Source organism: Primulina tabacum, chromosome 6, assembly GCF_025594145.1.
Source record: "Primulina tabacum isolate GXHZ01 chromosome 6, ASM2559414v2, whole genome shotgun sequence".
NCBI lineage: Eukaryota > Viridiplantae > Streptophyta > Magnoliopsida > Lamiales > Gesneriaceae > Primulina > Primulina tabacum.
Genome location: NC_134555.1, coordinates 7,516,564 through 7,540,010, shown reverse-complemented (window position 1 = coordinate 7,540,010; position 23,447 = coordinate 7,516,564). Strand labels below are relative to the sequence as shown.

At 35.2% G+C, this 23,447-nt stretch overlaps 2 protein-coding genes across 4 annotated transcripts; one reads left to right on the top strand and one right to left on the bottom strand.

Annotated features, from left to right (window-relative positions):
• Window positions 1-310: 310 nt before the first annotated feature.
• On the top strand, window positions 311-6,792 carry LOC142549074 (autophagy-related protein 18f-like). 3 transcript variants are annotated; one of them, XM_075657825.1, is made up of 9 exons: window positions 311-875; window positions 961-1,262; window positions 2,637-3,092; window positions 3,188-3,616; window positions 3,911-4,147; window positions 4,273-5,088; window positions 5,187-5,350; window positions 5,637-5,948; window positions 6,470-6,792. In XM_075657825.1, exons 2-8 carry the CDS (start codon window positions 1,044-1,046, stop codon window positions 5,944-5,946), a joined length of 2,631 nt encoding a protein of 876 aa, XP_075513940.1. In that variant the 5' UTR covers window positions 311-875; window positions 961-1,043; the 3' UTR covers window positions 5,947-5,948; window positions 6,470-6,792. The 3 variants fall into 3 exon arrangements, with proteins under 3 accessions (XP_075513940.1, XP_075513939.1, XP_075513941.1); XM_075657824.1 differs by having other exon boundaries at window positions 311-1,262; XM_075657826.1 differs by lacking the exons at window positions 311-875; window positions 961-1,262 and adding an exon at window positions 1,280-1,607.
• An 11,295-nt stretch (window positions 6,793-18,087) lies between these two features.
• Window positions 18,088-20,475, bottom strand: LOC142549073 (transcription factor ILR3-like). The gene is made up of 5 exons (XM_075657822.1): window positions 20,137-20,475; window positions 19,398-19,460; window positions 19,029-19,106; window positions 18,784-18,946; window positions 18,088-18,595 (listed from the first exon to the last, which is right to left on the bottom strand). Exons 1-5 carry the CDS (start codon window positions 20,271-20,273, stop codon window positions 18,326-18,328), a joined length of 711 nt encoding a protein of 236 aa, XP_075513937.1. The 5' UTR covers window positions 20,274-20,475; the 3' UTR covers window positions 18,088-18,325.
• Window positions 20,476-23,447: the final 2,972 nt, after the last annotated feature.

Here is a 23,447-nt window from a genome sequence, read left to right as displayed (position 1 = left end):
TCGCGTAAGACAGTTTTACGGGTCAATTTTGTAAAACGAATGATAAACTCTATCAATTTCATAAAAAAAAAAGTTTATTTTTATGTTTAAAAAAATTAATATTCACTTTAAGATTGATCATATTGATTTGTATTACGAAAATAAATACGTGAGACTATTTTATAAGAGATGTACTCAATAATCTTTTATGATCAAATATAAATACAATTATTATTTAAAATTAATTTTTTTATAAAAAATTAAATTAAAAATATTAAAAAGTTATGAAGCATTGAGATATGATGGGTATTTCCCAGCACCGATCCATCATGGGATTCATCAATCTCTCTCTAACTATACATATATCAATACGTACATCTCCCTCTCTCTATACATGTGATATATTTAAGCAATCGGTGTGTATAAGCATCGGAGCCCTAAAAATTTTAATTTCATGGAACCCTTTAAGATTCTTGATTGATTCAATTTGTATCGTAAACTTTGTATAATAATAATTTGTTCTTACCTTGTGTAAAATTTTTTCATTAATTTGTTTTGCGTGCCTTCTTTTGAAGTTTGGTTTTGTGCTTTTGTTTATGATAGGAAAATAGATACCGCGAACGGAGATACATACAAAAAAGGAGTTATTTTTTTGAGGAATTTTGTTGTTGTGTATTACTATTGGATGAGATTCACATAATCCGAACCTAGAGAATTACCCCCTTTCTTTTTATTCATGGTGTTTTTAGTTGTGGTGGAGTGATTAGTGTGGAAACGCGAAGACTGAAAATATATAGGGGAAAAAAGAAGACGAAAGCGTGGCAAGTGTAATCAAACCGTTGGATTCGCATGGTTATGGATGTCTTTTGAGTTGGAAGCTAAGGTTGCGGATACATGTAAGTTGAAAGCTTTGATTTTGTTGGATATTAAATGTTATTGAAGTAGGAGGGGCATATTATCTTGGGGTTATGTTTATTGAAGAAGCGAGAAGGCTGATCAGATCAGTGTGGTGTGGTGCGGTGCTTTTGTGGCTTTGATCATTGCTGTATAGTTGTAGTTTCGGAATGAGGAGTGATATCCAGAGAAGTGGTAGTGATGGTGGAGCAGTCGTGCCACGTCAGGGAAAAGGGAATAATGGGATTATTCCCAACTCGTTTAAAGCTATTTCAAGCTACCTGAGGATTGTTTCTTCGGGTGCATCGACTGTGGCATCCTCCGTGAGGTCTGCTGCTACTGCTGCATCGGCAGCTGTAGAAAAGGATTTTGAGACAAACTCCGAGCAGGTGAGGCTGTAAATACCTCCTGTTCACATCAACTGTGATTTGAATTAATGATGAAAGATGTTGTGACACGTTTCATGTTTGGTGGCATTCTGAATGTCGAATTGAATGCATGACTAACTGGAAGTTGATGTCTGAGGGTTATTTCAGAATGGGATTCTGATATATAATATGTGCGTAACTACTAGGGCATTATATTTGCTCTTGAAGCCACATTGAGCTAGTTAACTGCAACTGGAAAACAGAAACCAAAATAATCTCTCTGTACATTCTTTCATTTATATTTGTCAATTGGAGACCTCTTAATGCTAGGTAATGGACCAATGTGCATGAAGTTTTGTTTTACAGGTGTGTTTTAGTTATTCACTGTTGAGACATTAATAGTTAACACAGAATTGTATATTGTATGTTTTTGCATGTTCTGGTTGTGTTGACCATTCCTTGGTTAAACAAGCAGGGATTTTTCGTATGTAGACATTTGTTTTTTTAAATAAAAAATGTCTTGCTGATTAAATGATTATTAATGACATACTACAATTGCTGGAGTCAATGGATTTCTTTTGGGTCTGTGATCTTTAAATGATTCTCGTTCTTTCGTGATTGATATGAGTTTTAGACCTTGTTCACTATAGTCTTTTCTATTTTGCTTCAACTGAATAGCATACTGGAAGTGTTGGTTTTAATGTGGCCAAGAGGATTGTTTCGCATAGTTGTTGGTTCAGGTTGCACTTTCATTCATTTTTCTTCATTTATAAACTTCTCGTCATTCTGCAACTTGTATTGGAGTTTTGTTTGCAAACCTGTTATTAACAGTTTACAGGTTTTCTAGGCGGATTCCAAGGTATCAACATAATAAGATTAAGTTTGGTGTGTTACGTTAAACCAACAAATCGCATTTCTTGTTGGACTTTGGTTTAGGGTCCATAAAAAAATTACTTTTCATTTTTTTTAACCAAAAAAATTCAAAAAAAGCCGCAAAAAAATTAATTTTTGGCTGCCTAAGGTCTCCTAAGTGGCTAAGTCCACCTAAGTCTGCCTAGCCGCCTAGGCTGGCCGAGTAGCAGTTTTTTGGTGCGGATTGGCCTAGGCACTAGACGCGTAGGCCGATTTTTAGAACACCGGTTATGTTTTCTGCTGATTTTAAGCGAACTTATGCTAGCATTACCACTGTGTTGCAGCCAAATGGGTCTCTTGTGATCTGAAGCTTTTAGCCTTAAATCATAAACTCATGACTATCATATCTATGATTGATGTAGCCTATGTTAATACTGTTTTCCTAGCATTCTTTCATCTCATATTCTCATGTTACTTTGCCTTTAATTATTGCGGATCTTTTTGGTTGAGTTGACTCAACTGCGTCATCCTGTCCTTTTAAAGGTATCCTGGGCTGGTTTTGACAAAATAGAATTTGAAAGAGGTATCACGAGGAAATTACTCTTGCTGGGGTACAGTTATGGCTTCCAGGTTTGGGATGTCGAAGAAGCGGACAATGTACACAGCCTAGTCTCCAGAAATGATGGCCCAGTTTCATTCTTGCAGATGGTACCACAACCAGTGGCATCAAAGCAATCTGTGGATAAGTTTGCGGAAAGCCGCCCACTACTGATTATTTGTGCTGATGGATCCTTTTCTGGCGGTAATAGTGTCCAGGAGGGATCAGTTACTCCTTTTAATGGGGCCGTCCATTGGCAGCTTAATGATAGTTCTGTGCCAACTGTCATTTGGTTTTATTCCTTGAGATCTCAGTCATATGTACATCTTTTAAGGTTTAGATCAGTTGTTCATTTAGTACGATGCAGCTCTCGAGTTGTTGCTGTTTTACAGTGGAGTCAGGTATGCAGGCCTCTATCGATGTTGTTGAGGGGACAGTTTATTCAGTTTCAAGTTTTTTGCTTCCTTTTTTGGACCATAATTCACTTCTCTTGCAGATACATTGCTTTGACGCCGCTACCTTAGAGAGAGAGTATACGATTCTTACGAATCCTGTTGTTACTGGGAGTTATGGAGCTGGAAATATAGGATTGGGGCCCCTTGCAGTGGGTCCCCGGTGGATGGCTTATAGTGGGAGTCAAGTTGCGATTTCAGAATCTGGTCGTGTGAGTCCACAACAACTTGCTCCCTCGGCTACTTTCCCTAATTCTGCTTCAAATGGAAGCCTTGTTGCACATTATGCAAAAGAGTCGAGCAAGCAACTTGCTGCTGGTTTTATGACTTTAGGGGACATGGGTTATAAGAAGATATCAAGGTACTATGCTGAGCTGTCATCTGAAGGCAACAATTGCCAATCAGGGGCTTCTAGACTGAAGTTACATGGTGTTGCAAATGTACATATGCCAGATGCTGACAATGTTGGCCTGGTATGCTGTATTTCATCAAATGCGCAGTGAACTATTTTGCAGATTGTTGACCCCTATTATATCTATGATTTATTGTACTTGAAATTTATTCCTTGATAAAACTTTAATGGGATAACGGTTTTGTTACTCTATAATTTATATCATTTAATCTTCTAAACCTTGGTATTGATTTGTGCTATGGGTTTTTACTATCTTGAATGGGTCAGTGGTCTCTGTGTCCTCTCGTTTGTTTTTACATCTATATACTTTTAGTTTAACGTTTGGCGGATCTCATTTTGTCACTATGTTAATCAGGTGATTGTCAGAGACATAGTCAGCAAAACCGTGATAGCGCAGTTCAGGGCTCATAAGAGTCCTATTTTATCATTGTGCTTTGATCCCAGTGGCACTCTTTTAGTGACAGCTTCAGTTCAGGGGCACAACATAAATGTGTTTCGCATACTGCCTGGACTTTCTGGGGGTTCCTCAAGATGTGCACACGAATCATCTTATGTCCATCTTTACAGGCTGCAGCGCGGTTTCACAAATGCTGTATGATTTCATTGTTTTCTGTTTCCTACCTGCCTTTCGTTGTCGGTGGGAAAAATTATTTCTAAGATCACATATTTTTTTCTTTTATTAATGATTTAGATCTTTTGTTTGGTTGTCTATTTCAGGTTATACAGGACATAAGTTTTAGTATGGACAGCCAATGGATTATGATCAGTTCATCTAGAGGGACGAGCCACCTTTTTGCTATCTCACCTTCGGGCAATTGTGCTGTACCTTCTGATGCTTGTCTTAGTGCCAGAAATACCGCATCCAGCCTGATGACAATGCCTGCAGTTCATGGATCGCAAAATTCAGGATTGCAGGTGCTAACTCCGCAGAGCTTTTGTGTGTCTGGATCTCCGGTTACACTTTCCGCTGTTAGCCGAATACGGAATGGAAACAATGGTTGGAGAAGCACAGTTAGTGGTGCTGCTGCAGTTGCAACTGGACGGGTGAGCTCTCTCTCTGGAACAATTGCATCAGCCTTTCACAACTGCAAAGGCAATGATACATGTACAGATGCGAGTTCAATGAAGAAGTGTTATTATCTGCTTGTTTTCTCTCCTTCTGGTTCCTTGATACAATATGCACTTCAACTTTCTCCTGCTTTTAGTGGTATGATGTCTTTACCTGGATCAAATGTCACTGGTGAATCTGGTCTTGATTGTGATGCAAGATTAGTGATTGATCCAATCCAAAAGTGGAATATTTGTCAAAAGCAGAATCGGAAGGAGCGAGAAGATAATTTTGACTTCTATGGTGAAAATGGAAATTCAAGTAGCAGTAAAGTATACCCGGAAAGAATGAAACAAGAAAATAGTTTACATTCTAATGTCACAAGCAAGTTTGCAACTGAAGAAAGGAATCTGCACCATATGTATATATCTGAAGCCGAGCTCCAGATGCATCAAAGCCAAAATCCGTTGTGGGGGAGATCTGAGGTATTTAATAGTCTATCAGAAGTCAAGAATGCTAGTGACTGTGTTTTTGAAAAATCATTTGGATCACTGATTTCCTTTTTTTGTACTACTTTGGACAGATAAATTTTCTGTCAATCGTGGCTAATGGCTATTATGTTGAAGAAAATATTCGTGGTGGAGAGATTGAACTTGAAAAATTCCCCACTCGTATTATTGAAGCAAGGTCAAAAAACTTGGTTCCGGTTTTTGATTATCTTCAAGCTCCCAAAATTCAACATGGGAGGTATGTTGAGATGTTTGACAAACATTTTCTGGGTGAGAATATATTATACTTGTGATAGGACATGCATTATGTTTGTCATGTGAATTATGGCGTTTGCGTTCCCAGAACTGGGGAAACTTGTTTGTGGCTGGAAGTGTAGTTTGTTACAATTTGATTGTTTTTGGCACTTAACATGTCCTACCCTCCTTGTTTTTGTTTAAATCATTTCGCTGCTTCTTGATTGTAATTTAATTTTTTGATAAATAGTGTGACATTGATCTTACAGTTGGTGTTTCTGATCATCCAGGATTCCTCTGATGAATAGTGTCGACAATGGACACTTGCACTATCAGGGACTTGAGGCCTCCGAGGATGGCAAACTTTCCTGCAGCCAGGGTTCTTGTTCTCTTGAACCTATGCCCAGTGGCCGGCATTTTGTGAATCAATCGGACAATGATGCTGATGAAGCAGGGCACTTTGGTCCTCACTTGATCACTGATACAAGCAGCGGCTTTGTAAATACTAACAGTAGCCCAATATCAAACACTCAGCTTGATACTGTAAATATTGAGGAGAACTCTCTGAAGCCAAGCCTAGAGCATGATGAGTTTGACTAAAGGTAATTCCTCCAGGGACCCTGATTCAAACGTTCACTTTTTAACCATTATATGTCATCATGATGCTTCTCTTGACCATGTATAACAGTAGAAGGTTGGCTGATCATGTATAACAGTAGAAGATTGTCGGTAATGAAATTGTTTTCAAGTTAATAATCTACACTCCCTCCCCGCTGATTCTTGATTATAAAATGTGGTTAAAAGACGAGTTGATTATAGATCTTCATGGCCTTAATGTTGCATATCCTTATGTTAGCTCCTTGTGTCAACACCCAACTTTTAGAAAATCCCTGACTTTGGAGAAGGGTGTAGACCACATAGGAACCTTTTCTCCAAGGGGAAGAAATCACTATAGAGGGACCCCTTTGCGGGTTGGGAGGTGGCATATATTTAACCGAATTATTGTGCCCCGGTTTTTCATCACTCACTTATAATAAATAGACATGCGGCGCCCAAATTTTATGACGATCTCTTCTTTTTTCATGTTCAATGGAGTGATATCCAGTTTCCTATGTCTTTGCAGGTTGAAGATATTCTTTTATTCCCTTGGAGGGTCGGTCGTTCTTTGGAGAAGAATGTATAGAGAAAGAAGTGAGTGAAACTTTGGTTTTGAATATGATTTGACAGTGTGCATTAATTTGTTGGTTGGTTCTTCTGTGACATTATGTAAATAAAAGGCGAGAATATCAATACGATCCACTGAACAGATATATGTAAATAATATGAGCATCTCTCACTAATTATCCCTCTCTGATGTAGCATTGACCTTTGTTTGTCTGCACGGAAATTTATGTAATAAATATTGGAAATTTGCGAATGGATACTGAAAATCTGTTTCTTCTTATTCATCTATGTATTTCTTCAATAATTTTTTTTGTATCACATTCAAATTTAAAATCAATTGCATGAATTCTTCTTTATTAATATGATATTAATTAATTAAAAATATGTCGAATGATCTTTTATATATATATATATATATAAAAGATCATTATATAAATTCTCAATTCTCAATGTATTACATTAAGCTATCGTCTAGGCGGGTTTTGAGACGCTTATATGGCGACTAGGCAGTCTAGATGGTCGATTTTTTTTAATAGTATCCAGAGGTATCGGTTTTTTAAAATCGTCCAACGTTTAGGCATGTCTTTTAGAACAATAAAATTCTACTCTGCATACTCTAAGTTCTCTAACATTTATCTTGGCAAAAGACAATGAGTTTTTTTCCTTAAAAAAAATCAGGTTGGATGTAAGGTTTATAGTATGCATTAATTTAATTTTTGTTTGCACCACAAGTTAGTTAAAATATCAGTGGCACGATAAAGCATGGCTTAGGCATTTCAATTTTTGTTCGAACCGCAAATTAAAGGTTTCAAATCATGGATCAATCGTAGTTTCAAATTAGTTTTGGGTTGATTTAGCTAATTTTACTCTTCCTGCTTTTTAAATATTAGAAGTGGTGTACATGTAATAAAATTAACATCACAAAATCAATTTGCATGAGCAGGAAAGAGCCCATAATCAATTATTTTTATTTAAAAGACGATTATTGGTACTTCTGTTTGATATATATATATATATATATATATATATATATATATATGATTTTTAATTGTGAATTTTCTAATATATTCTTATTCATTTAAGTTAACAAATTAAATAAATAGTTTTTTTTAATATGTTCTTTTGTAATTTATTGTTCATCTTAAATGACTTTGGACATTAATGCATATTGAATTTATCAATTTATCAATGATTTTTCTTTGTTGCTACTAAAACTGATTATTAAAATGAGTGAATTTCTTAATGGTTGCTAATGAATATTTAATGTTTCTATCTTTTCTTTTATTTTACATATAAATACATCACTTTTATAACAAATTGATTTTTAAATATGAACTCAGAAGCATCATGCATGTTGTAGATCTTGAAATATGTTAAAGATTATTTGTAAGAATTTTTTTTAACGTAAAATTATTCTGTGATTGCGGTTTTGCAATAATTTCCTCGGATTATTTTTTAATTGTGGTTTTACTATTTGTATCTCTCATTGGGCATGATAGAAAACATGGTACCATGTATGAATGTAACTTGCTTTAATTTTTGAAATATAACTAATAAAATTTGTGAGCTCTTCAACTCTATTTTTTAGTTTTTTCATACTATTATAAACATATTATATTTAATTTAAATTATTTTTATTAATTAATGTTTATAAATTTGTGAAACTCTTGATATTTTTATATAGGTGATAAGAAAAACTAAAAGTTGAAAACTTCTAACAAAATGTTTAATATTTCAGACATAACTAATAAATGTTGAGAACTTTTCAACTTTATTATATGTTTCCAATTTTGTTAGACTATTAAAAGAAATGAGATTATCATAAAATAACTTTTTTAGGAACTTAAGAATTTTTTATGTATTTAAATTAAATTTTTTAGTTAATATCAAAAAATTTATGAAGCTCTTAATATTTTTATGTAGATGATAAGAAATGCTAAATGTTAACAAAATCTAATAAATTGATTTAAGTAATAATTGAATAAATAGTAGCTTAATAATTTAGAGATTTCACTTATGATTAATTATGTGTTATGGTAATATTTTAGATAATAATGTTTTTAAAATTAAATTTCCTATTATTATTTTTTTATCTAATTTTCAGTTGCGTTCTAAACATAATACAAATTATAATTATATTAGGATTATTCTATTATGAAATCATCATATATATACATTAAAAACTATTTTCCACATTTCAAACTAAAAAAATATTGTTATTTAATATTATTCACTTACTAAGTTAACTAAACTATGTTAACCAATTCATTGTGCATTATTACTATGATTGCAACTTGATAGATTATAGGTGAGGGCATATGGTTGTCATTCTAACAATTAATATATGCGTTTAAATTATTATTATTAATTAAAATTATTTTGTGTTCGATGAAATTATTTGATTAATGAGAATAAATTTGATTTAGAGAAATGCTTTCTAGAATGTAAAATAACATCCATATCAGATTTGTTAGGTGCGATAATTGTTGATGTTAGGTAGAGCAATCGAAATACGACGTTTTAGTTGCTTTACGTTTTTAAAATATTTTAGTTAACGTTGTACAATTATCACCGGTTATAACTTTTGGTAAAGCGGCAAGTGCATGATCATACAAATGATATATGTAAAAGCCAAAGTCATGAGATCGATTCTCAACAATTGCAATGAATGTAATTATTGATAGATAGATTATTGGAATGCAATAATTGTGCTTGTTGGATACATCGATTGAATCATGAAGATTGAACTACTATATCATTTAAAATATTTAAGTTGCACCGTTACTATCAACTATAGTTTTGGTAAATCGACAAATGTCTGGTCCTACAATTGGTATTATAGCCAATATCATATTTTCGATTCTCATTGATTGCAAATAGGGTAATTGTTAAAGTACAATAATTGTCTATGCTAGATAAAACAATTGAAACGTGACGTTTGAGCTACTGTACAATTTTAAAACATTTGAGTTAACATTTAAGCATTGTTACATTAACTTATAACTTTTGTTGAAACGACAAATGCTCTATCTTACAAGATTTATTCCTATCATGACTCAATTAATATTAGATTAACTTAACTAAATAATAAAGTTTGAATTTGAACTTTTTCTTAAATGCATTAAATCAAACAGTTGATTTAAATTATTCAAGAAAACTTTCATTACAAAATGTTTCAGTAAACAAAATAAATTATTTAATTTTATTTTTTACTTTTTCAAACCCTGAATCATAAATTCTAAATTATAATTGAATAATTCGAAAATCTTTCATCATTTTCTCTATCAATTTGATAGGTGTGGTTTTTACGTGTTTTATTGTATTAGCTTTGTGTGTGTTTGCATTGTGCATGCGTATATTTCATTTACATTTTGTTCGTTTTAGAGTAAGCGTATGAATATGATCATGTCTCACTTGTGCGTGATGAATTTGCAGGTAAAATGACCAGAAAACTGAAATCGGGGCAAAAGGTGCAAGCCAAGAAGACAATGGGCAGAAAGGCTGGCGCCCGAGCGGTAGAATTTTATTGCTCGGGCGCGAGAGGTGATTCGAGGAACTAAATTCCAGAGAGCATGGCGCTCGGACGGTAATATTCTACCGCCCGGGCGCAATAAATGCCTTCGGAAGAGTCAACATACAGAAGACTCGGCGCTCGGGCGGTGAAATCTTACCGCCCGAGCGCGAGTGCCGCACTTCCCAAGAAAGATTACAGAGGGTGTGGCGCTCGAGCGGTAATATTCTACCGCCCGAGCGCCACCTAATTTTGGAAAGATTTTTTGGCCGATTTCTTCTCTTATTTCTGAATGTGAGAGGATATGGAAGGGATTTCAGGACGAAAATTGAGACATTATTCAGAGCCAATGAGTTTGGAGAAGGGAGAAAAAATCTTGGAGCAATTTCTGGGAGTTGAAGATTCGAAGATTTCCTGGCGTCGTTCCTCGCACTTTCGTCATGAATAGTATTTCTAATCTAGTTTTTATCATTTAAACATTGTTGTGTTTATTTTTACTATGAATTCTAGTAGCTAAACTGCAATATTTGTTGGGATTTAAGGGGATCCTACCCCGAAATTGATTTAGTTAATTCGTATTTTAATTGTTGGTTTATTCTTGATTATGCTACTGTTTCATTATAATTATTAAAGTATATCTAACTTTAATAATAATCTTATATTGCGAGTGAGTTCGAGAGAATAGCTTGTGATAAGAACGAGTAGAATAGTCCGTGGATCTACAATTTACATAGACATATGAAATTAGATACGCGCCGATAGTCATAGTCCGGTCGGACGAAAATTAGGGGATTTCATAGATCGATATGCGATTCACTCTTAATAATAATTAAAGACATTTAATTACTTCACTGAGTAAAATTAGTTTGACATAGCTCGAGAGGGCGTGTTCAATTGAATAAGAAATCCTGTCGGAAGCATACATCACTATCGAACGGATTAATTAATTAACGAGGGGTAGGTGAACTGAAATTCCCAACAAATCCATTTCTAATCGAAATCTATTTAAGTGGTTTATAATTTATATTTCAGCATTTGATTCTTGACTTGTTCATTGAGTTTTTATTTAATTTTAGTAGTCATAAACAACCATTCAAATTTCGTTGCTAAAGATTTGATAACTGAAAATAATAATTGCAAAATACAGTCTTCAGTGGAACGATACTCGTACTCGCGTACATTATACTATTACTTGACATCGTGCACTTGCGATTAATTTTCGAGCATACAAAATCATATTTTTATTAAGGATTCCACGGTGCAAGTTTTGCTCGATCACAATTCTTAATTGTTTTTATAATATTTGACATTATTCACTACTTTAAAATTGTTTTTAATATCTTTTAAGGTCATTTTAACTATTATATGGACTTATAAATGCAACAAAATTAATTAAAATGTAGTAACAATAGCTTAATTTTTTTGTAATATTTGATATTATTCAAAATACTGTTTTGCAGTGTATTATTTTTTAATGATTACATATATTTTTTGTGTGTATATATATTCTTAATTAGTTTTTGAATTATATGAATATTTGCATATTTTTTCATATTTTATGATGTTATGACTTAAATTTTAAAAAACATTTGGTGACATTTGAAATACTAATATTTGTACCTAAAGATTAGGAGGTGTGTCATTATTTTTTTTAAAGGAAGAAAATACCTTTATACTTTGGACTTCCAATGATGAATTTTTTTCCTTCCTAATAAATTATCTATTTACATCTGCCTCGAGAGAATTTTTTTCCTAATATATTATCTGCTCTTGAATTTTCAAGTATTTTCTTCTAATTTTTATATCAAATAATTATATCAATAATTTTAAAATTAATATATACATCACATATATTTTAATCACTCATATGTGGATAACCGAGCGAAACTTCAAAAAAACAAGAAAAATAAAATGGATTTAAACCCGAAGCGTGAACGACTCAAATAAACAAGATAAGAAGACCATAAGAAAAATTATGCAAGCGTCAAAGAGACTAATCAAAATCACATCCGACGATGAAAAAGAAACATGAAATTTAGATATGATGATATGATTGTTGAATTTATTCGAAGAAAGAAGCAGGAAAAATAAAACAAAAAGATGAAAAAGATAATGAAAATTTGAAACTCATACAAGAAAATAATTGAAAAAACTAAATCATGGTTGATTAAAATAATAGATAAACCGTGAAATAATATTTTTTATTGAATAATAGGTGAAAAAATTATATATCTACATTCATTTGCAAATTTAGGATCAATATTCATAATGTATTTAAGTTCGTTACTCAAGTGCAACAATGTGCTTTGTTATTAGTATAATATAAATATGCAAGATGTGAATTTGAAGTCTATGGTCTTATTTCTCTAAAAAAACGAAAACACATTTAAAATTTCAAACACAACCTAAATAAATCATGTCACGTTATCTTCAATCAATCCATTTTTAGTTTTTAAGTTCATGTTTCCAACATTAATCCTTGCAGAATCTTGATTCTTGGTCTAAGGATTCTAGATCGAAAAATCAAGGCTAAGCCAGATCTCAAACATGGGAAAATTTCCTAGTATCATCCGAAAAAAATGTTATCCGTTAGAATTGATATCAAGTTATTGATAAATTTTCTTTCTTACAAGAATTCAACAATCTTCAGAGTTGTCAACAAGGGCGGGTACAACTTGTTGGTCTCACGTGCGGAATTTGAGATAATAAAATCCGAAAATAAAGAATAAACTGGACACCGAAATTTACGTGGAAAACCCTTAAAAATTATTAGGATAAAACCACGGGAAAGATGAAAAGAATTTCACTATAATATTTTATGGTGTACAACCCACTCACTGTGTTTCCAAAGAGAACACGCACTCTCTTAATACAGGAGAACAAAACACCTCACAAATATTATAGAACTAAGCACTCAAATACTTATAAGATGAGAGAAAACTCGAAGAAGAGATGATTTCAGAATGAAAGGGGAGCTCTATTTATAGAGTCTCTTGTCCGTGTGAACACGCATATAAAAACGCGTTTTCTCCTCTGAAAATTTCCAGAACCACACGTTTTATTTGGCCACCAAAATAGCCTACCACCTTTGACTATTCCTCTGCCGACATTTCTCCCACTTGGAGATTTGATTGAGAATCAAACACATCTCCACACATCTTTTCAATCTTGCCATTCCCTGCTGCTTACGTTTCTACTAGGCCACTTGAAGATCTACACCACTAAAATTTATCAGTGTTCACTAGCTTGGTTAGAAAATCAGCTATGTTATCTTTTGTATGAATTTTCTGCATATCCACACTTCGTTCTTCAACTACTTCTCGTACAAAGTGAAATTGGACTCCAATGTGTTTTGTCCTGGAATGAAAGGCTGGATTCCTTGCGATGTGCAAGGCACTCTGACTGTCACAAAAGAAAGGAACATTCTCTTGTTTGTGTCCGATCTTCTTCAATAACCTTTTAATCTATATTTCCTCTTTGCAAACTTGAGTAGCTGCCATATATTCTGCATCTGTTGTAGATAACGACAAAACTGTCTGCAGTTTTGAAACCCAGCTTACTGCTCTCCTCGCAAGTGTAAACATATAACCAGTAGTAGATTTCCTTTTATCACGATCACCTGCATAATCTGAATCGACATAGCCCCTGAGTGTAAAATCCGATCCTCCATAACATAATGCAGCATTCGAGGTACCCTTGATGTATCTAAGGATCCTCTTAACAGTGCCCCAATGCTCTCGTCCAGGATTCGCCATATACCGACTAACTGCTCCTACTGCTTGAGCAATGTCCGATCTTGTACAGATCATGGCGAACATCAAACTTCTCACTGCTGATGCATATGTTACTCGAGACATCTCCATCCTCTCTGCTTCACTGCTAGGACAAATCTCGGAGGATAACTTGAAGTTAACAGGAAGAGGGGTCGAGATTGGCTTACTATCTTGCATGTCGAAGCGTTGCAAGACTTTCTTCAAAAAATTTCTCTGTGAAAGCCAAATATTTCTGTTACTTCTATCTCGGTGAACTTGCATCCCTAGAATTTTGTTTGCTGGTCCCAAGTCCTTCATATCAAATTCCCTAGCCAACTGTGCCTTCAATCCTTGGACCTGATCTTTGTTGGGGCCTGCTACCAACATGTCATCCACATACAACAGCAAAATAATATAATCATCACCAGACCTCTTGAAATATGTACAAAGGTCTGCACTCAGTTTGTTGTATCCAAGGCTCATGATATAGGAATCAAATCTCTTGTACCAACACATCGACGCCTGTTTGAGACCGTACAGAGATTTGTTCAACTTGCAAACCAAGTTCTTTTTGCCTATTTCCGCAAAACCTTCTGACTAGAGCATATAGATTTCTTCTTCAAGATCTCCATGAAGAAATGCCGTTTTCACATCTAGCTGTTCTAGATGTAGGTCAAACACCGCACACAATGCAAACACTACTCTGACTGTTGTAAGCCGAACCACAGGAAAAAATATCTCATTGAAGTCAATGCCTTCTTTCTGAGCATACCCTTTTACCACTAATCTAGCACGATATCGCTCCACTTGGATATTGCCATCACGCTTGATCTTATAGACCCATCTGTTACCAATGGTTTTCCTTCCTTGTGGTAGTGTAACAAGATCCCAAGTTTTATTCCTGTCTAATGCCTCCAACTCTTCTTGCATTGCTATCATCCACAAGGATACATCCGAGCTTTGAGTAGCCTCGTGGAAACTCGATGGCTCACCATCCTCTGATAATAGACAATATGCAATATTGCTTTCAGTGACATAATCTGAAAGCCAACCTGGTGGTCTTCTGTCTCGAGTTGACTGCCTCATATTGGAAACCTCAGACACAATATGCTCTTGTTCTTCGTGCTCTGGTACTGCTTCACAAGAAACTTGACCTTCGTCCGTCATATTTTTCACCTGAAATATAGTAGTTTCTGAATTCAATGTGCCTTTGTCTCCTTTTACTTTATCTTCCTCGAAAATAACATCCCTGCTGATGACAAGCTTGTGAACAGTAGGATCCCACAAGCGAAACCCCTTTACTCCATCAGCATAACCCAAGAAGATACATTTTCTGGATTTCGAATCCAACTTTGATCTTTCTTGCTCATTGTACAGAACGTACACATGATTTCCAAATGTATGCAAATGGGAATAATCTGTCGGCTTCTCGATTCACATCTCCATCGGAGTCTGATAATATAACAAGCAATTTTGACTGCTTCAGCCCAAAATGACTTGTTCAGACCCGCAGTCCTCAACATAGCTCTTGTTCTGTCCAACAAGGTTCTGTTCATCCGCTCCGCCACTCCATTCTGTTGAGGTGTGTAAGCCGTCGTGAATTGTCTTTTGATGCCCTCATGTTGACAATATGCATCAAATTCATCACTGGTATATTCTCCTCCATTGTCAGTCCTCAAACACTTGATTTTCTTTTCAGAATTAAGTTCAACCCGCGCTTTGAAATCTTTGAAGATTTGGAAAACATCTGATTTCTTCTTGATAGGATACACCCAACATCTCCTAGAGAAATTATCAATGAACGAGACAAAGTATCTCGTTCCTCCTATGGATACAGCCGGTGCTTGCCAAACATCCGAATGAATCAGCTCCAATATGCTTTTGCTCCTGGCAGTAGAAGTGCCAAACTTTAATCTGTGTTGTTGACTGGTAACACAGTCCTCACAAAAGGGTAGTGACACTTTTGTAAGTCCCGGCAGCAGCTTCCGTTCTGAGAGAATTTTCAATCCCCGTTCTGACATATGCCCGAGCTTTCTATGCCATAACACCGTTAATTCTTCTCCTGAACCAATTGATGCAACAGCTAGTTCTGCCTTTTTGTGTGTTTCTCCTAAAAGTACATACAGATTTGCAGCAAGCTTTTCCGCCTTCATAACCACAAGCGCACCCTTCACAATTTTCATGATCCCGTTGTCGATACGAGTTTTGCACCCGATATCATCCAATTCCCCCAAGAACAAAAGATTTTTCGTCAGTCCTTTCACATCTCGTACCTCCTGTATGGTGCGAATGGTGCCATCAAACATTTTAATTTTGATAGTACCGACCCCAGCAATTTCCAATGCATGATCATTTCCCATGAATACAGATCCTCCTGAGACTGGTTCATAATGATCAAACCATTCTCTCCAAGACGTCATGTGCCATGTCGCTCCTGAATCCATAATCTATGTATCACAAAATTTGTGTTTGCCTTCTGCAACTGTTGCCGCTTCGCTGAATAATATTTCACCACTGCCTGAAGTACTGGCCACATTTCCTTTAGAATTCTTCTCGATACTCGTACACTCTTTCTTGAAGTGCCCTTTACCGCCACATTTAAAGCAGTAAATATTTTTCTTCTTACTTCTTGACTTTGATCTACCTCTCCTTTGGCTCCCACTGGAGTCACGGTCCATAAATCTTCCTCTTACCATCGGTAAAGCCTCTCCTTGCTTCGATGTTACCAACCTATCTTCCTTATTCTTGCGTCGGCTTTCTTCTCCGAGAACCGCAGTTAAGACATCGTCAAATTTTAGAAAGCCCGTAAGAATATTGTTGGTTATGTTGATGATAAGTTGATCATATGAATCTGGTAGACTTTGAAGCAGAAGCTCTGCACGTTCATTTTCTCCTATTTTATGCCACATAGAAGTGAGTTGGGCAAATAGAGTATTTAATGTATTGATATAGTCGGTCATCGATGAAGATTCCGCCATCCGAAGAGTATAAAGCTTTCTCTTTAGGAAAATCATGTTGTGTAGCGACTTGACCTCGTACATCTTTGTCAGAGTATCCCAGATAACTTTGGTTGTTTTTATCTCAGAGATACTTGACAAAACTTCGTCTGCTATAGCCAAGTGTAAATTGGCAACAACATTGTCATTCATCTTATTCCACTTTCCATCATCCGTAATTTCCACCAGTCTATCTCCAATAGCCGCCAAACAATTCTCCTTTCTTAAAATTGCTTGTATCTTTATTTTCCACAGCATGAAATTGCTTCCGTTGAACTTTGTTATCTCGTACCTGCCCGCCATTATGTCTACAACAATTTTATAGACTGGACAAAATAATCCCGCCTTAATAAAAAAATCTCAAAAAATCTTTTATGATGTGGAAGATCAGTCTAGGCTGCAACCACAGAGCATACTCAGAATTTTAAGAAATTTTAAATCAAGGCTCTCATACCACTTGTTGGTCCCACGTGCGGAATTTGAGATAATAAAATCCGAAAATAAAGAATAAACTGCACACCGAGATTTACGTGGAAAACCCCTAAAAATTATTAGGGTAAAAACCACGGGTAAGATGAAAAGAATTCCACTATAATATTTTATGGTGTACAACCCACTCACGGTGTTTCCAAAGAGAACACGCACTCTCTTAATACAGGAGAACAAAACACCTCACAAATATTATAGAACTAAGCACTCAAATGCTTATAAAATGAGAGAAAACTCGAAGAAGGGATGATTTCAGAATGAAGGGGAGAGCTCTATTTATAGAGTCTCTTGTCCGTGTGAACACGCGTATAAAAACGCGTTTTCTCCTCTGAAAATTTCCAACCAACCACACGTTTTATTTGGCCACCAAAATAGCCTACCACCTTTGACTATTCCTCTGCCGACACAACCTCTACTAGAGGAATCTGGAGTCGAGCATTGGCATTAAACGAGTGCTTTGCTAGTTTTAGAGCAAGGCAGTACTGCAGGTAGGCTGCTCAAGAACTAGCCGGTACTGCCTTGCTCAAGAACTAGCAAACAAGCACTTGTTTAATGCCGATGCTCGACTCCAGATTCCTCCAGTAGAAGTTGTACCCAGCCTTGTTGATAACTCCTTTTTTTCACCTCCTCGACTCAGAAGATATTCATGGCTCATCTGTCGCTGCATCTTAACTTACATACAATTTCATGTTTCACCACGAGAAATCCTTCATGCAACGACCAATAGAAAGACTTATTATCCAACGCAGGCATGGTTCTTACTTCATCCTCTTAAGCAGCCCAGATTACAATTCTGTTATGAATCACATCAAGATACATTTGCCGAAGGTGAATAAAACACTCATATTTTTATGAATTAAACCTTCTGAAAGTTCATGATATTTTGAAATATATACACATTATCAATTTACAGCTGTTTCCAAGTCTTGACAAAATAGCATCTCCATAATCCACAAAGTAAATACATGTTAAAAAGTTGAGTAAAATCTAACATAACATCATTAAAAAATAGTTTCAACAGCTTCACCATGACTGAAACGATAACATCACAGGATTTAGTCACCAACTTAAGCAGCTGGTGGGCGAAGCACATGGTCCTGTGAAGTATCAACAGCAGCAGGTGGCATGAACTGCCACATAGCCACACCTGGGTAACTGATGATGGGGACCAACTTGTTGCCTGCAGCTGGGCTTTGAGCAGCAAACGATAGAGAAATGGCAGGAGGGGAATGGAAAAACCCCTGCTGGGGCATACTCACTGCCTTCATCTGCTGCTCCAGCTTCTCCTTTTTAGCCTTTAACTTCTGCTTCTCATCCCTAAGCTCATTCTTCTCAGCCTACATGCAGTAAAAACCCAGGCCAATAGTATCATAATTAGTTTTTAGTTACTGCATTCTGGTCCAATATCTATCGTCAGCGGCTCACAAGTAGTTACTGCTACTTTAAAAAGGGAGCAAAAATTTGAAACAGATTGCAATCACATTTCACATAAGATACATAAGGTAAATAATGAGACTTAAGACACCTTTAGCTCTTTGATCTTCTCCTGGAGATCCAAGTTTGAGTCTTTCAGCTTCTCAGCTTCACCTCTTAGCTGAGTCACCATTCGAACAGCATCAACCAAAATACCAGCCTTGTCTGTTTTGGGAGGCCTCCCCGGCTCAAGGAGCATACCCAATTCTACAAACCTAAGGAGGTCAAGGCAGGTATCAGAGGCAAAAAGAATTAAAGGGACATCCATCAAGGGGAAAAAGCAAATAATTATGTTACTTGTCATTGAGCTTATCTCTGCGCCGTTTCTCTCTGCATGCTTTGGAGCTTGATCGAGCGCATGATTCAGTTTTAGATCTGGGAATGGCATATACAAGTGAGAGGGTGTCAGGAATAATATAAGCTTTGTGACAGATAATAAGTCAGAAGGTAGGAGTATCAACGCCTCAGCCCCTACAATTTTTCCCAAAAAACATAAGTTCAAATAATAGAGATATGTAATTCTAATACTTCCAACGTGATCAACTGCATGAGTGTGAAGGAATCGAGCTGGTTCAAAAATTATTTGACTCGTTTTCAAAATTATCGAAAAGCTCAAGTTGATAAACCAACCATACAATATATCTACACAGGTAAAAACTTATTTACCGTTTTCTCGAGTTAGTTTCCTTCTGAACAGCTGATTCCCCAATTGAGTCTTCAATTTCAAAACTATCAATAGATAAAATCCATACTTAGTAAAGAGTAGAATCATGCTTGTTTATGAGTTAGAGAGACATTTGGTACAGAATTTCCAGCAGGAACCATATGATCAAAGAAAAAGTCAAAATTAGTGAGAACGATGTATATTTATCGATTGCATAACTGGACTCCAGTTAAATTGCAAACAATAGGTATAAAATATTAACAATAAATCATAGATAAATAAAAGGAAAGGAAAACAGAGTTGATATATTATGACCCGAAACCACTGCAAATAACTATTGAGAATTGTAGCTAAAATTTGTTGTTGTATTTCAAACAGATCGGATGTTACGATGTGGTATTGCAGATTTTAATACGCAAAAACTCAAATTATCATCTTCTACAAGCCCGATCAGGATACATAATCAAGTCACAACTTTACCCGAGATAAGCTACACGAAAAAAAAAAAAAAAAAAAACCAAAACAGGAAGAAAAACATCGTTTACATCTGCCAATAAACAACGAAAAGCCATTGAAACAAATATTATCATTCATATACCAACTCAAATACACGCCAAGTATAAAATCCAATCATAAAGCAACAAAGAACTCAATCAAACCTCATACAAGCCCAATAATGTTGAAATCAACGACTACAACTAAATTATTACGAAAAGACTACCAATAATTACAAAATTCCACCTAGCATTCGATGATCCGTTCAAGGATTGAATATGCCAAGAAAACCCAGAACCTGGAGCAGAGAAATTGGCATCAGGTACTGGGATATCCTCGAACTCATATTCGTATAGCCAATTCGTGTTCGCCGGGGAAACCATTTCCTATCTGCAGCCGGAAAGAGGATAAACTTATCCGGTAGGAACAAAATCAACTAGGTGAATGGATTGATTGATTTTGGAAGGGTTTCCGATTGTCCGCTTTGAAGGATAACGAATTTCAGTAAACTGAAAAAGACAACACTGTTTTTGGTGTTTTTGTTACGCGACAGAGACGTACTATGAACTGGCCTTCGCATATACGCAATCGGGCCGGCTGCAATTATTATTACTAACTACTTTGTACACGTCGTTTGTGTAAAGTTTGTTATTGTGTTTATCGAATATGTGAAACTTTGTGTTTATGAATTTATTGGATATATAATTTTGATATGATTATCACATCTAATAATTAAATAATATTCCATTGGGCGAGCACAATTTATGAATATGATAACAAAACTATATATATAATATTGATGCATCTAAGCTAAGCAATGTTTGTGTTTGGCTCGTTCAAGTTAAAAGACCAATTTCAAATCCATCAATTCAAAGCAAGGAATTATAGCTCGGGATTGAATTCATTGAAATATGTAGAGGTAATTGAATGACGAAAACCGCGATAATATTGCTTATCATTCTTTAAAATAAGGTCATAAATAATTGTATAAACTATGATAATAACTTTCATGGATAATAGATTAATCCAATTAAAATAGAAAAGGAAAGACCACATGGTAGGTAAGTCATCGGAAGTTTGATTATGGTAACGGTGACGAAAATAACGACAAGCGGAAAATTAATTGTGATGAGTTTTCGGAAGCTTAACTGTGGTAACAGTAACGAAAAAACCGACGGGTAGAGATGCAAACAACATTCGATTAAATATTTTAAACTGTTACGCTAACAGATTCTACATCTCGCTAAGTTGAAACAATTTAAAATTAATATTCAGATAATTTCATAAAACTCAAACCATTTCACGTAATAAATAATAGCTTTTTTTATATACTAATAAATATACGAGTTAATTTTTCTTTGGTCACATATCACGAGTAGGTCTCTTGTGAGACGATCTCACGAATCATTATATGTGAGACGGGTCAACCCTACCGATATTCACAATAAAGAGTAATACTCTTAGTATAAAAAGTAATATTTTTTCATTGATGATCCAAATAAGATATCCGTCTCACAAACTACGACCTGTGAGACTGTCTCAAACAAGTTTTTGCTCAAATTTAACATTTGGATTTCAATTCACTCATTTTTCAATTTCTGATCTCAGTATATTAACTTTTCGTATTTGACTTTTTTGTTTCATTTTCTATGGAAATGGTCAAATTTTCATCGAAAAAAGCTAATTAGACTTGGATATCAAGTGATATCCTAATGGAAATATATGTGAAATAAATCAAGAAATCCTCAATTTTTTTTAGCTATTTCGGCGTGAGCCACCGCCTAATCAGCTTTTTCCAACGAAAATTGACCATTTCGGGAGAAAATGAACTCAAATAGTTAAATATGAAAAATAATGTATCGAGACCAAAAATTTAAAAGTTAGGTGACTGAAACTTAAAAAATAGTAAATTACTGGACCAAAAATGTTAACCCGAAATATGATATTTAACAACATGGAACATCCAAGTCACAGGCTCGAAATCACTTCAGTGCACTAGGAATTAGTTGTACATTTATCATTGGAAAATTCTAGATACACGTCTTGTAGTATACATTAAGGCTTACATTAATTTACATTTTTTTTACCAAATATAAAACTAGTCATGAAAAAAAATCTTGTTAGTAGGATTGGCCCGTCAAAGAAAAGTCTAGATTCGTGACCGGTTCCATCTCGCCGAATACAACCCGAACTCGACTTGTCAATCCGCCATATTAATAATATATATTTTATTATTATTATTATTATTATATACATATATATATATATAGACAGCTTTAGCAAATCTGATATCCGTCCGAACCCTGGGTCTAGACCTTCTGACCGACCGGGTTCAAGCCTGTTTCGAGACCTGTTGGACTGGATTGGGACCCGCTTCCAAGGTTTTACGTAGAATCGGGTTTGAACTGGTCTATTGTAGTTAGTCAATGAGAATTTTTAAATCGATAAATCCTTATTTATTTTCATTTAGTTGACAAAATTTCACAAATCCATCCACATATAATTTGTTTTAGTAAACGACAATTCCTTTGCTCCTATCTGAATTTTATCACCTCCAAAATTTAATATTTAATAAACCCAATTTTTGAGTTTAATAAATTAAATTTTCAGATTTTATAAATTCAACTTATTGAATTTACTATCTTATAAATTCAACTCCTTGAATTTATTTTCTCAAAATTTAATTATCATAAATTCAACTCCTTGAATTTACTATATCATAATATAAATTCAACTCCTTGAATTTACTATATCATAATATAAATTCAACTCCTTGAATTTACTATAATAATATATAAATTCAACTACTTGAATTTATTTTCTCATCGGGAACAAATGATTCAGTACTTGTGTGACCCTCACTTGTTCAGGGATACAGCTAGCCGTGGGTTCACAACTCTTTGTGATTCAGAATAATATTTATTCTTATTCGGGCTTACTCTAGTAAGCCCCATTCTTTTCATCAAAACCTTGATTAAGAATGTCAGAACTCATTTCTGATTGCACCCATCGGATCATGGTAAGAGCGTCTAGTAGCATCGTCCCATGATCCCCTAGGTATCACTGATAGTGCCTGCAAAAACCAGTCAATTATGATTAACGTACAGTATGGTCCCTTCATCTCATATATCCCGATCGAATCTGCAACCATTGGTTCATCGAGGGTTGCATAATAATTCGATAACTATGTGATAACTATAATAGTGGCATCGCGTGTACTATTTGAGAACTCCTTCTCTAACATACATTTCATACTCTGGCCAGAGATTCCATGCACTATTATTTCATCAGATCACACAGGATATCCACACCCGTAGGTGAGCAGTGAATTCCCGGCTACAATGCACTGGCTCCTATATGTGTCGCAACTGTACCCAACCTCGCCACCTGATGACTCTCCTGGAGCCGGTAAACGAGTCAAAGCACAGCCCTAGCATATAGAGCCTCAGTGTTGTCCCGGGTCGTAAGGACTAATGGTGTACAATCATAACCACGGTCTTATCCTCTCGATGAATGATAACCACTTGGAAAGTCCGAGGGAGGGTTGTTCGGTATAA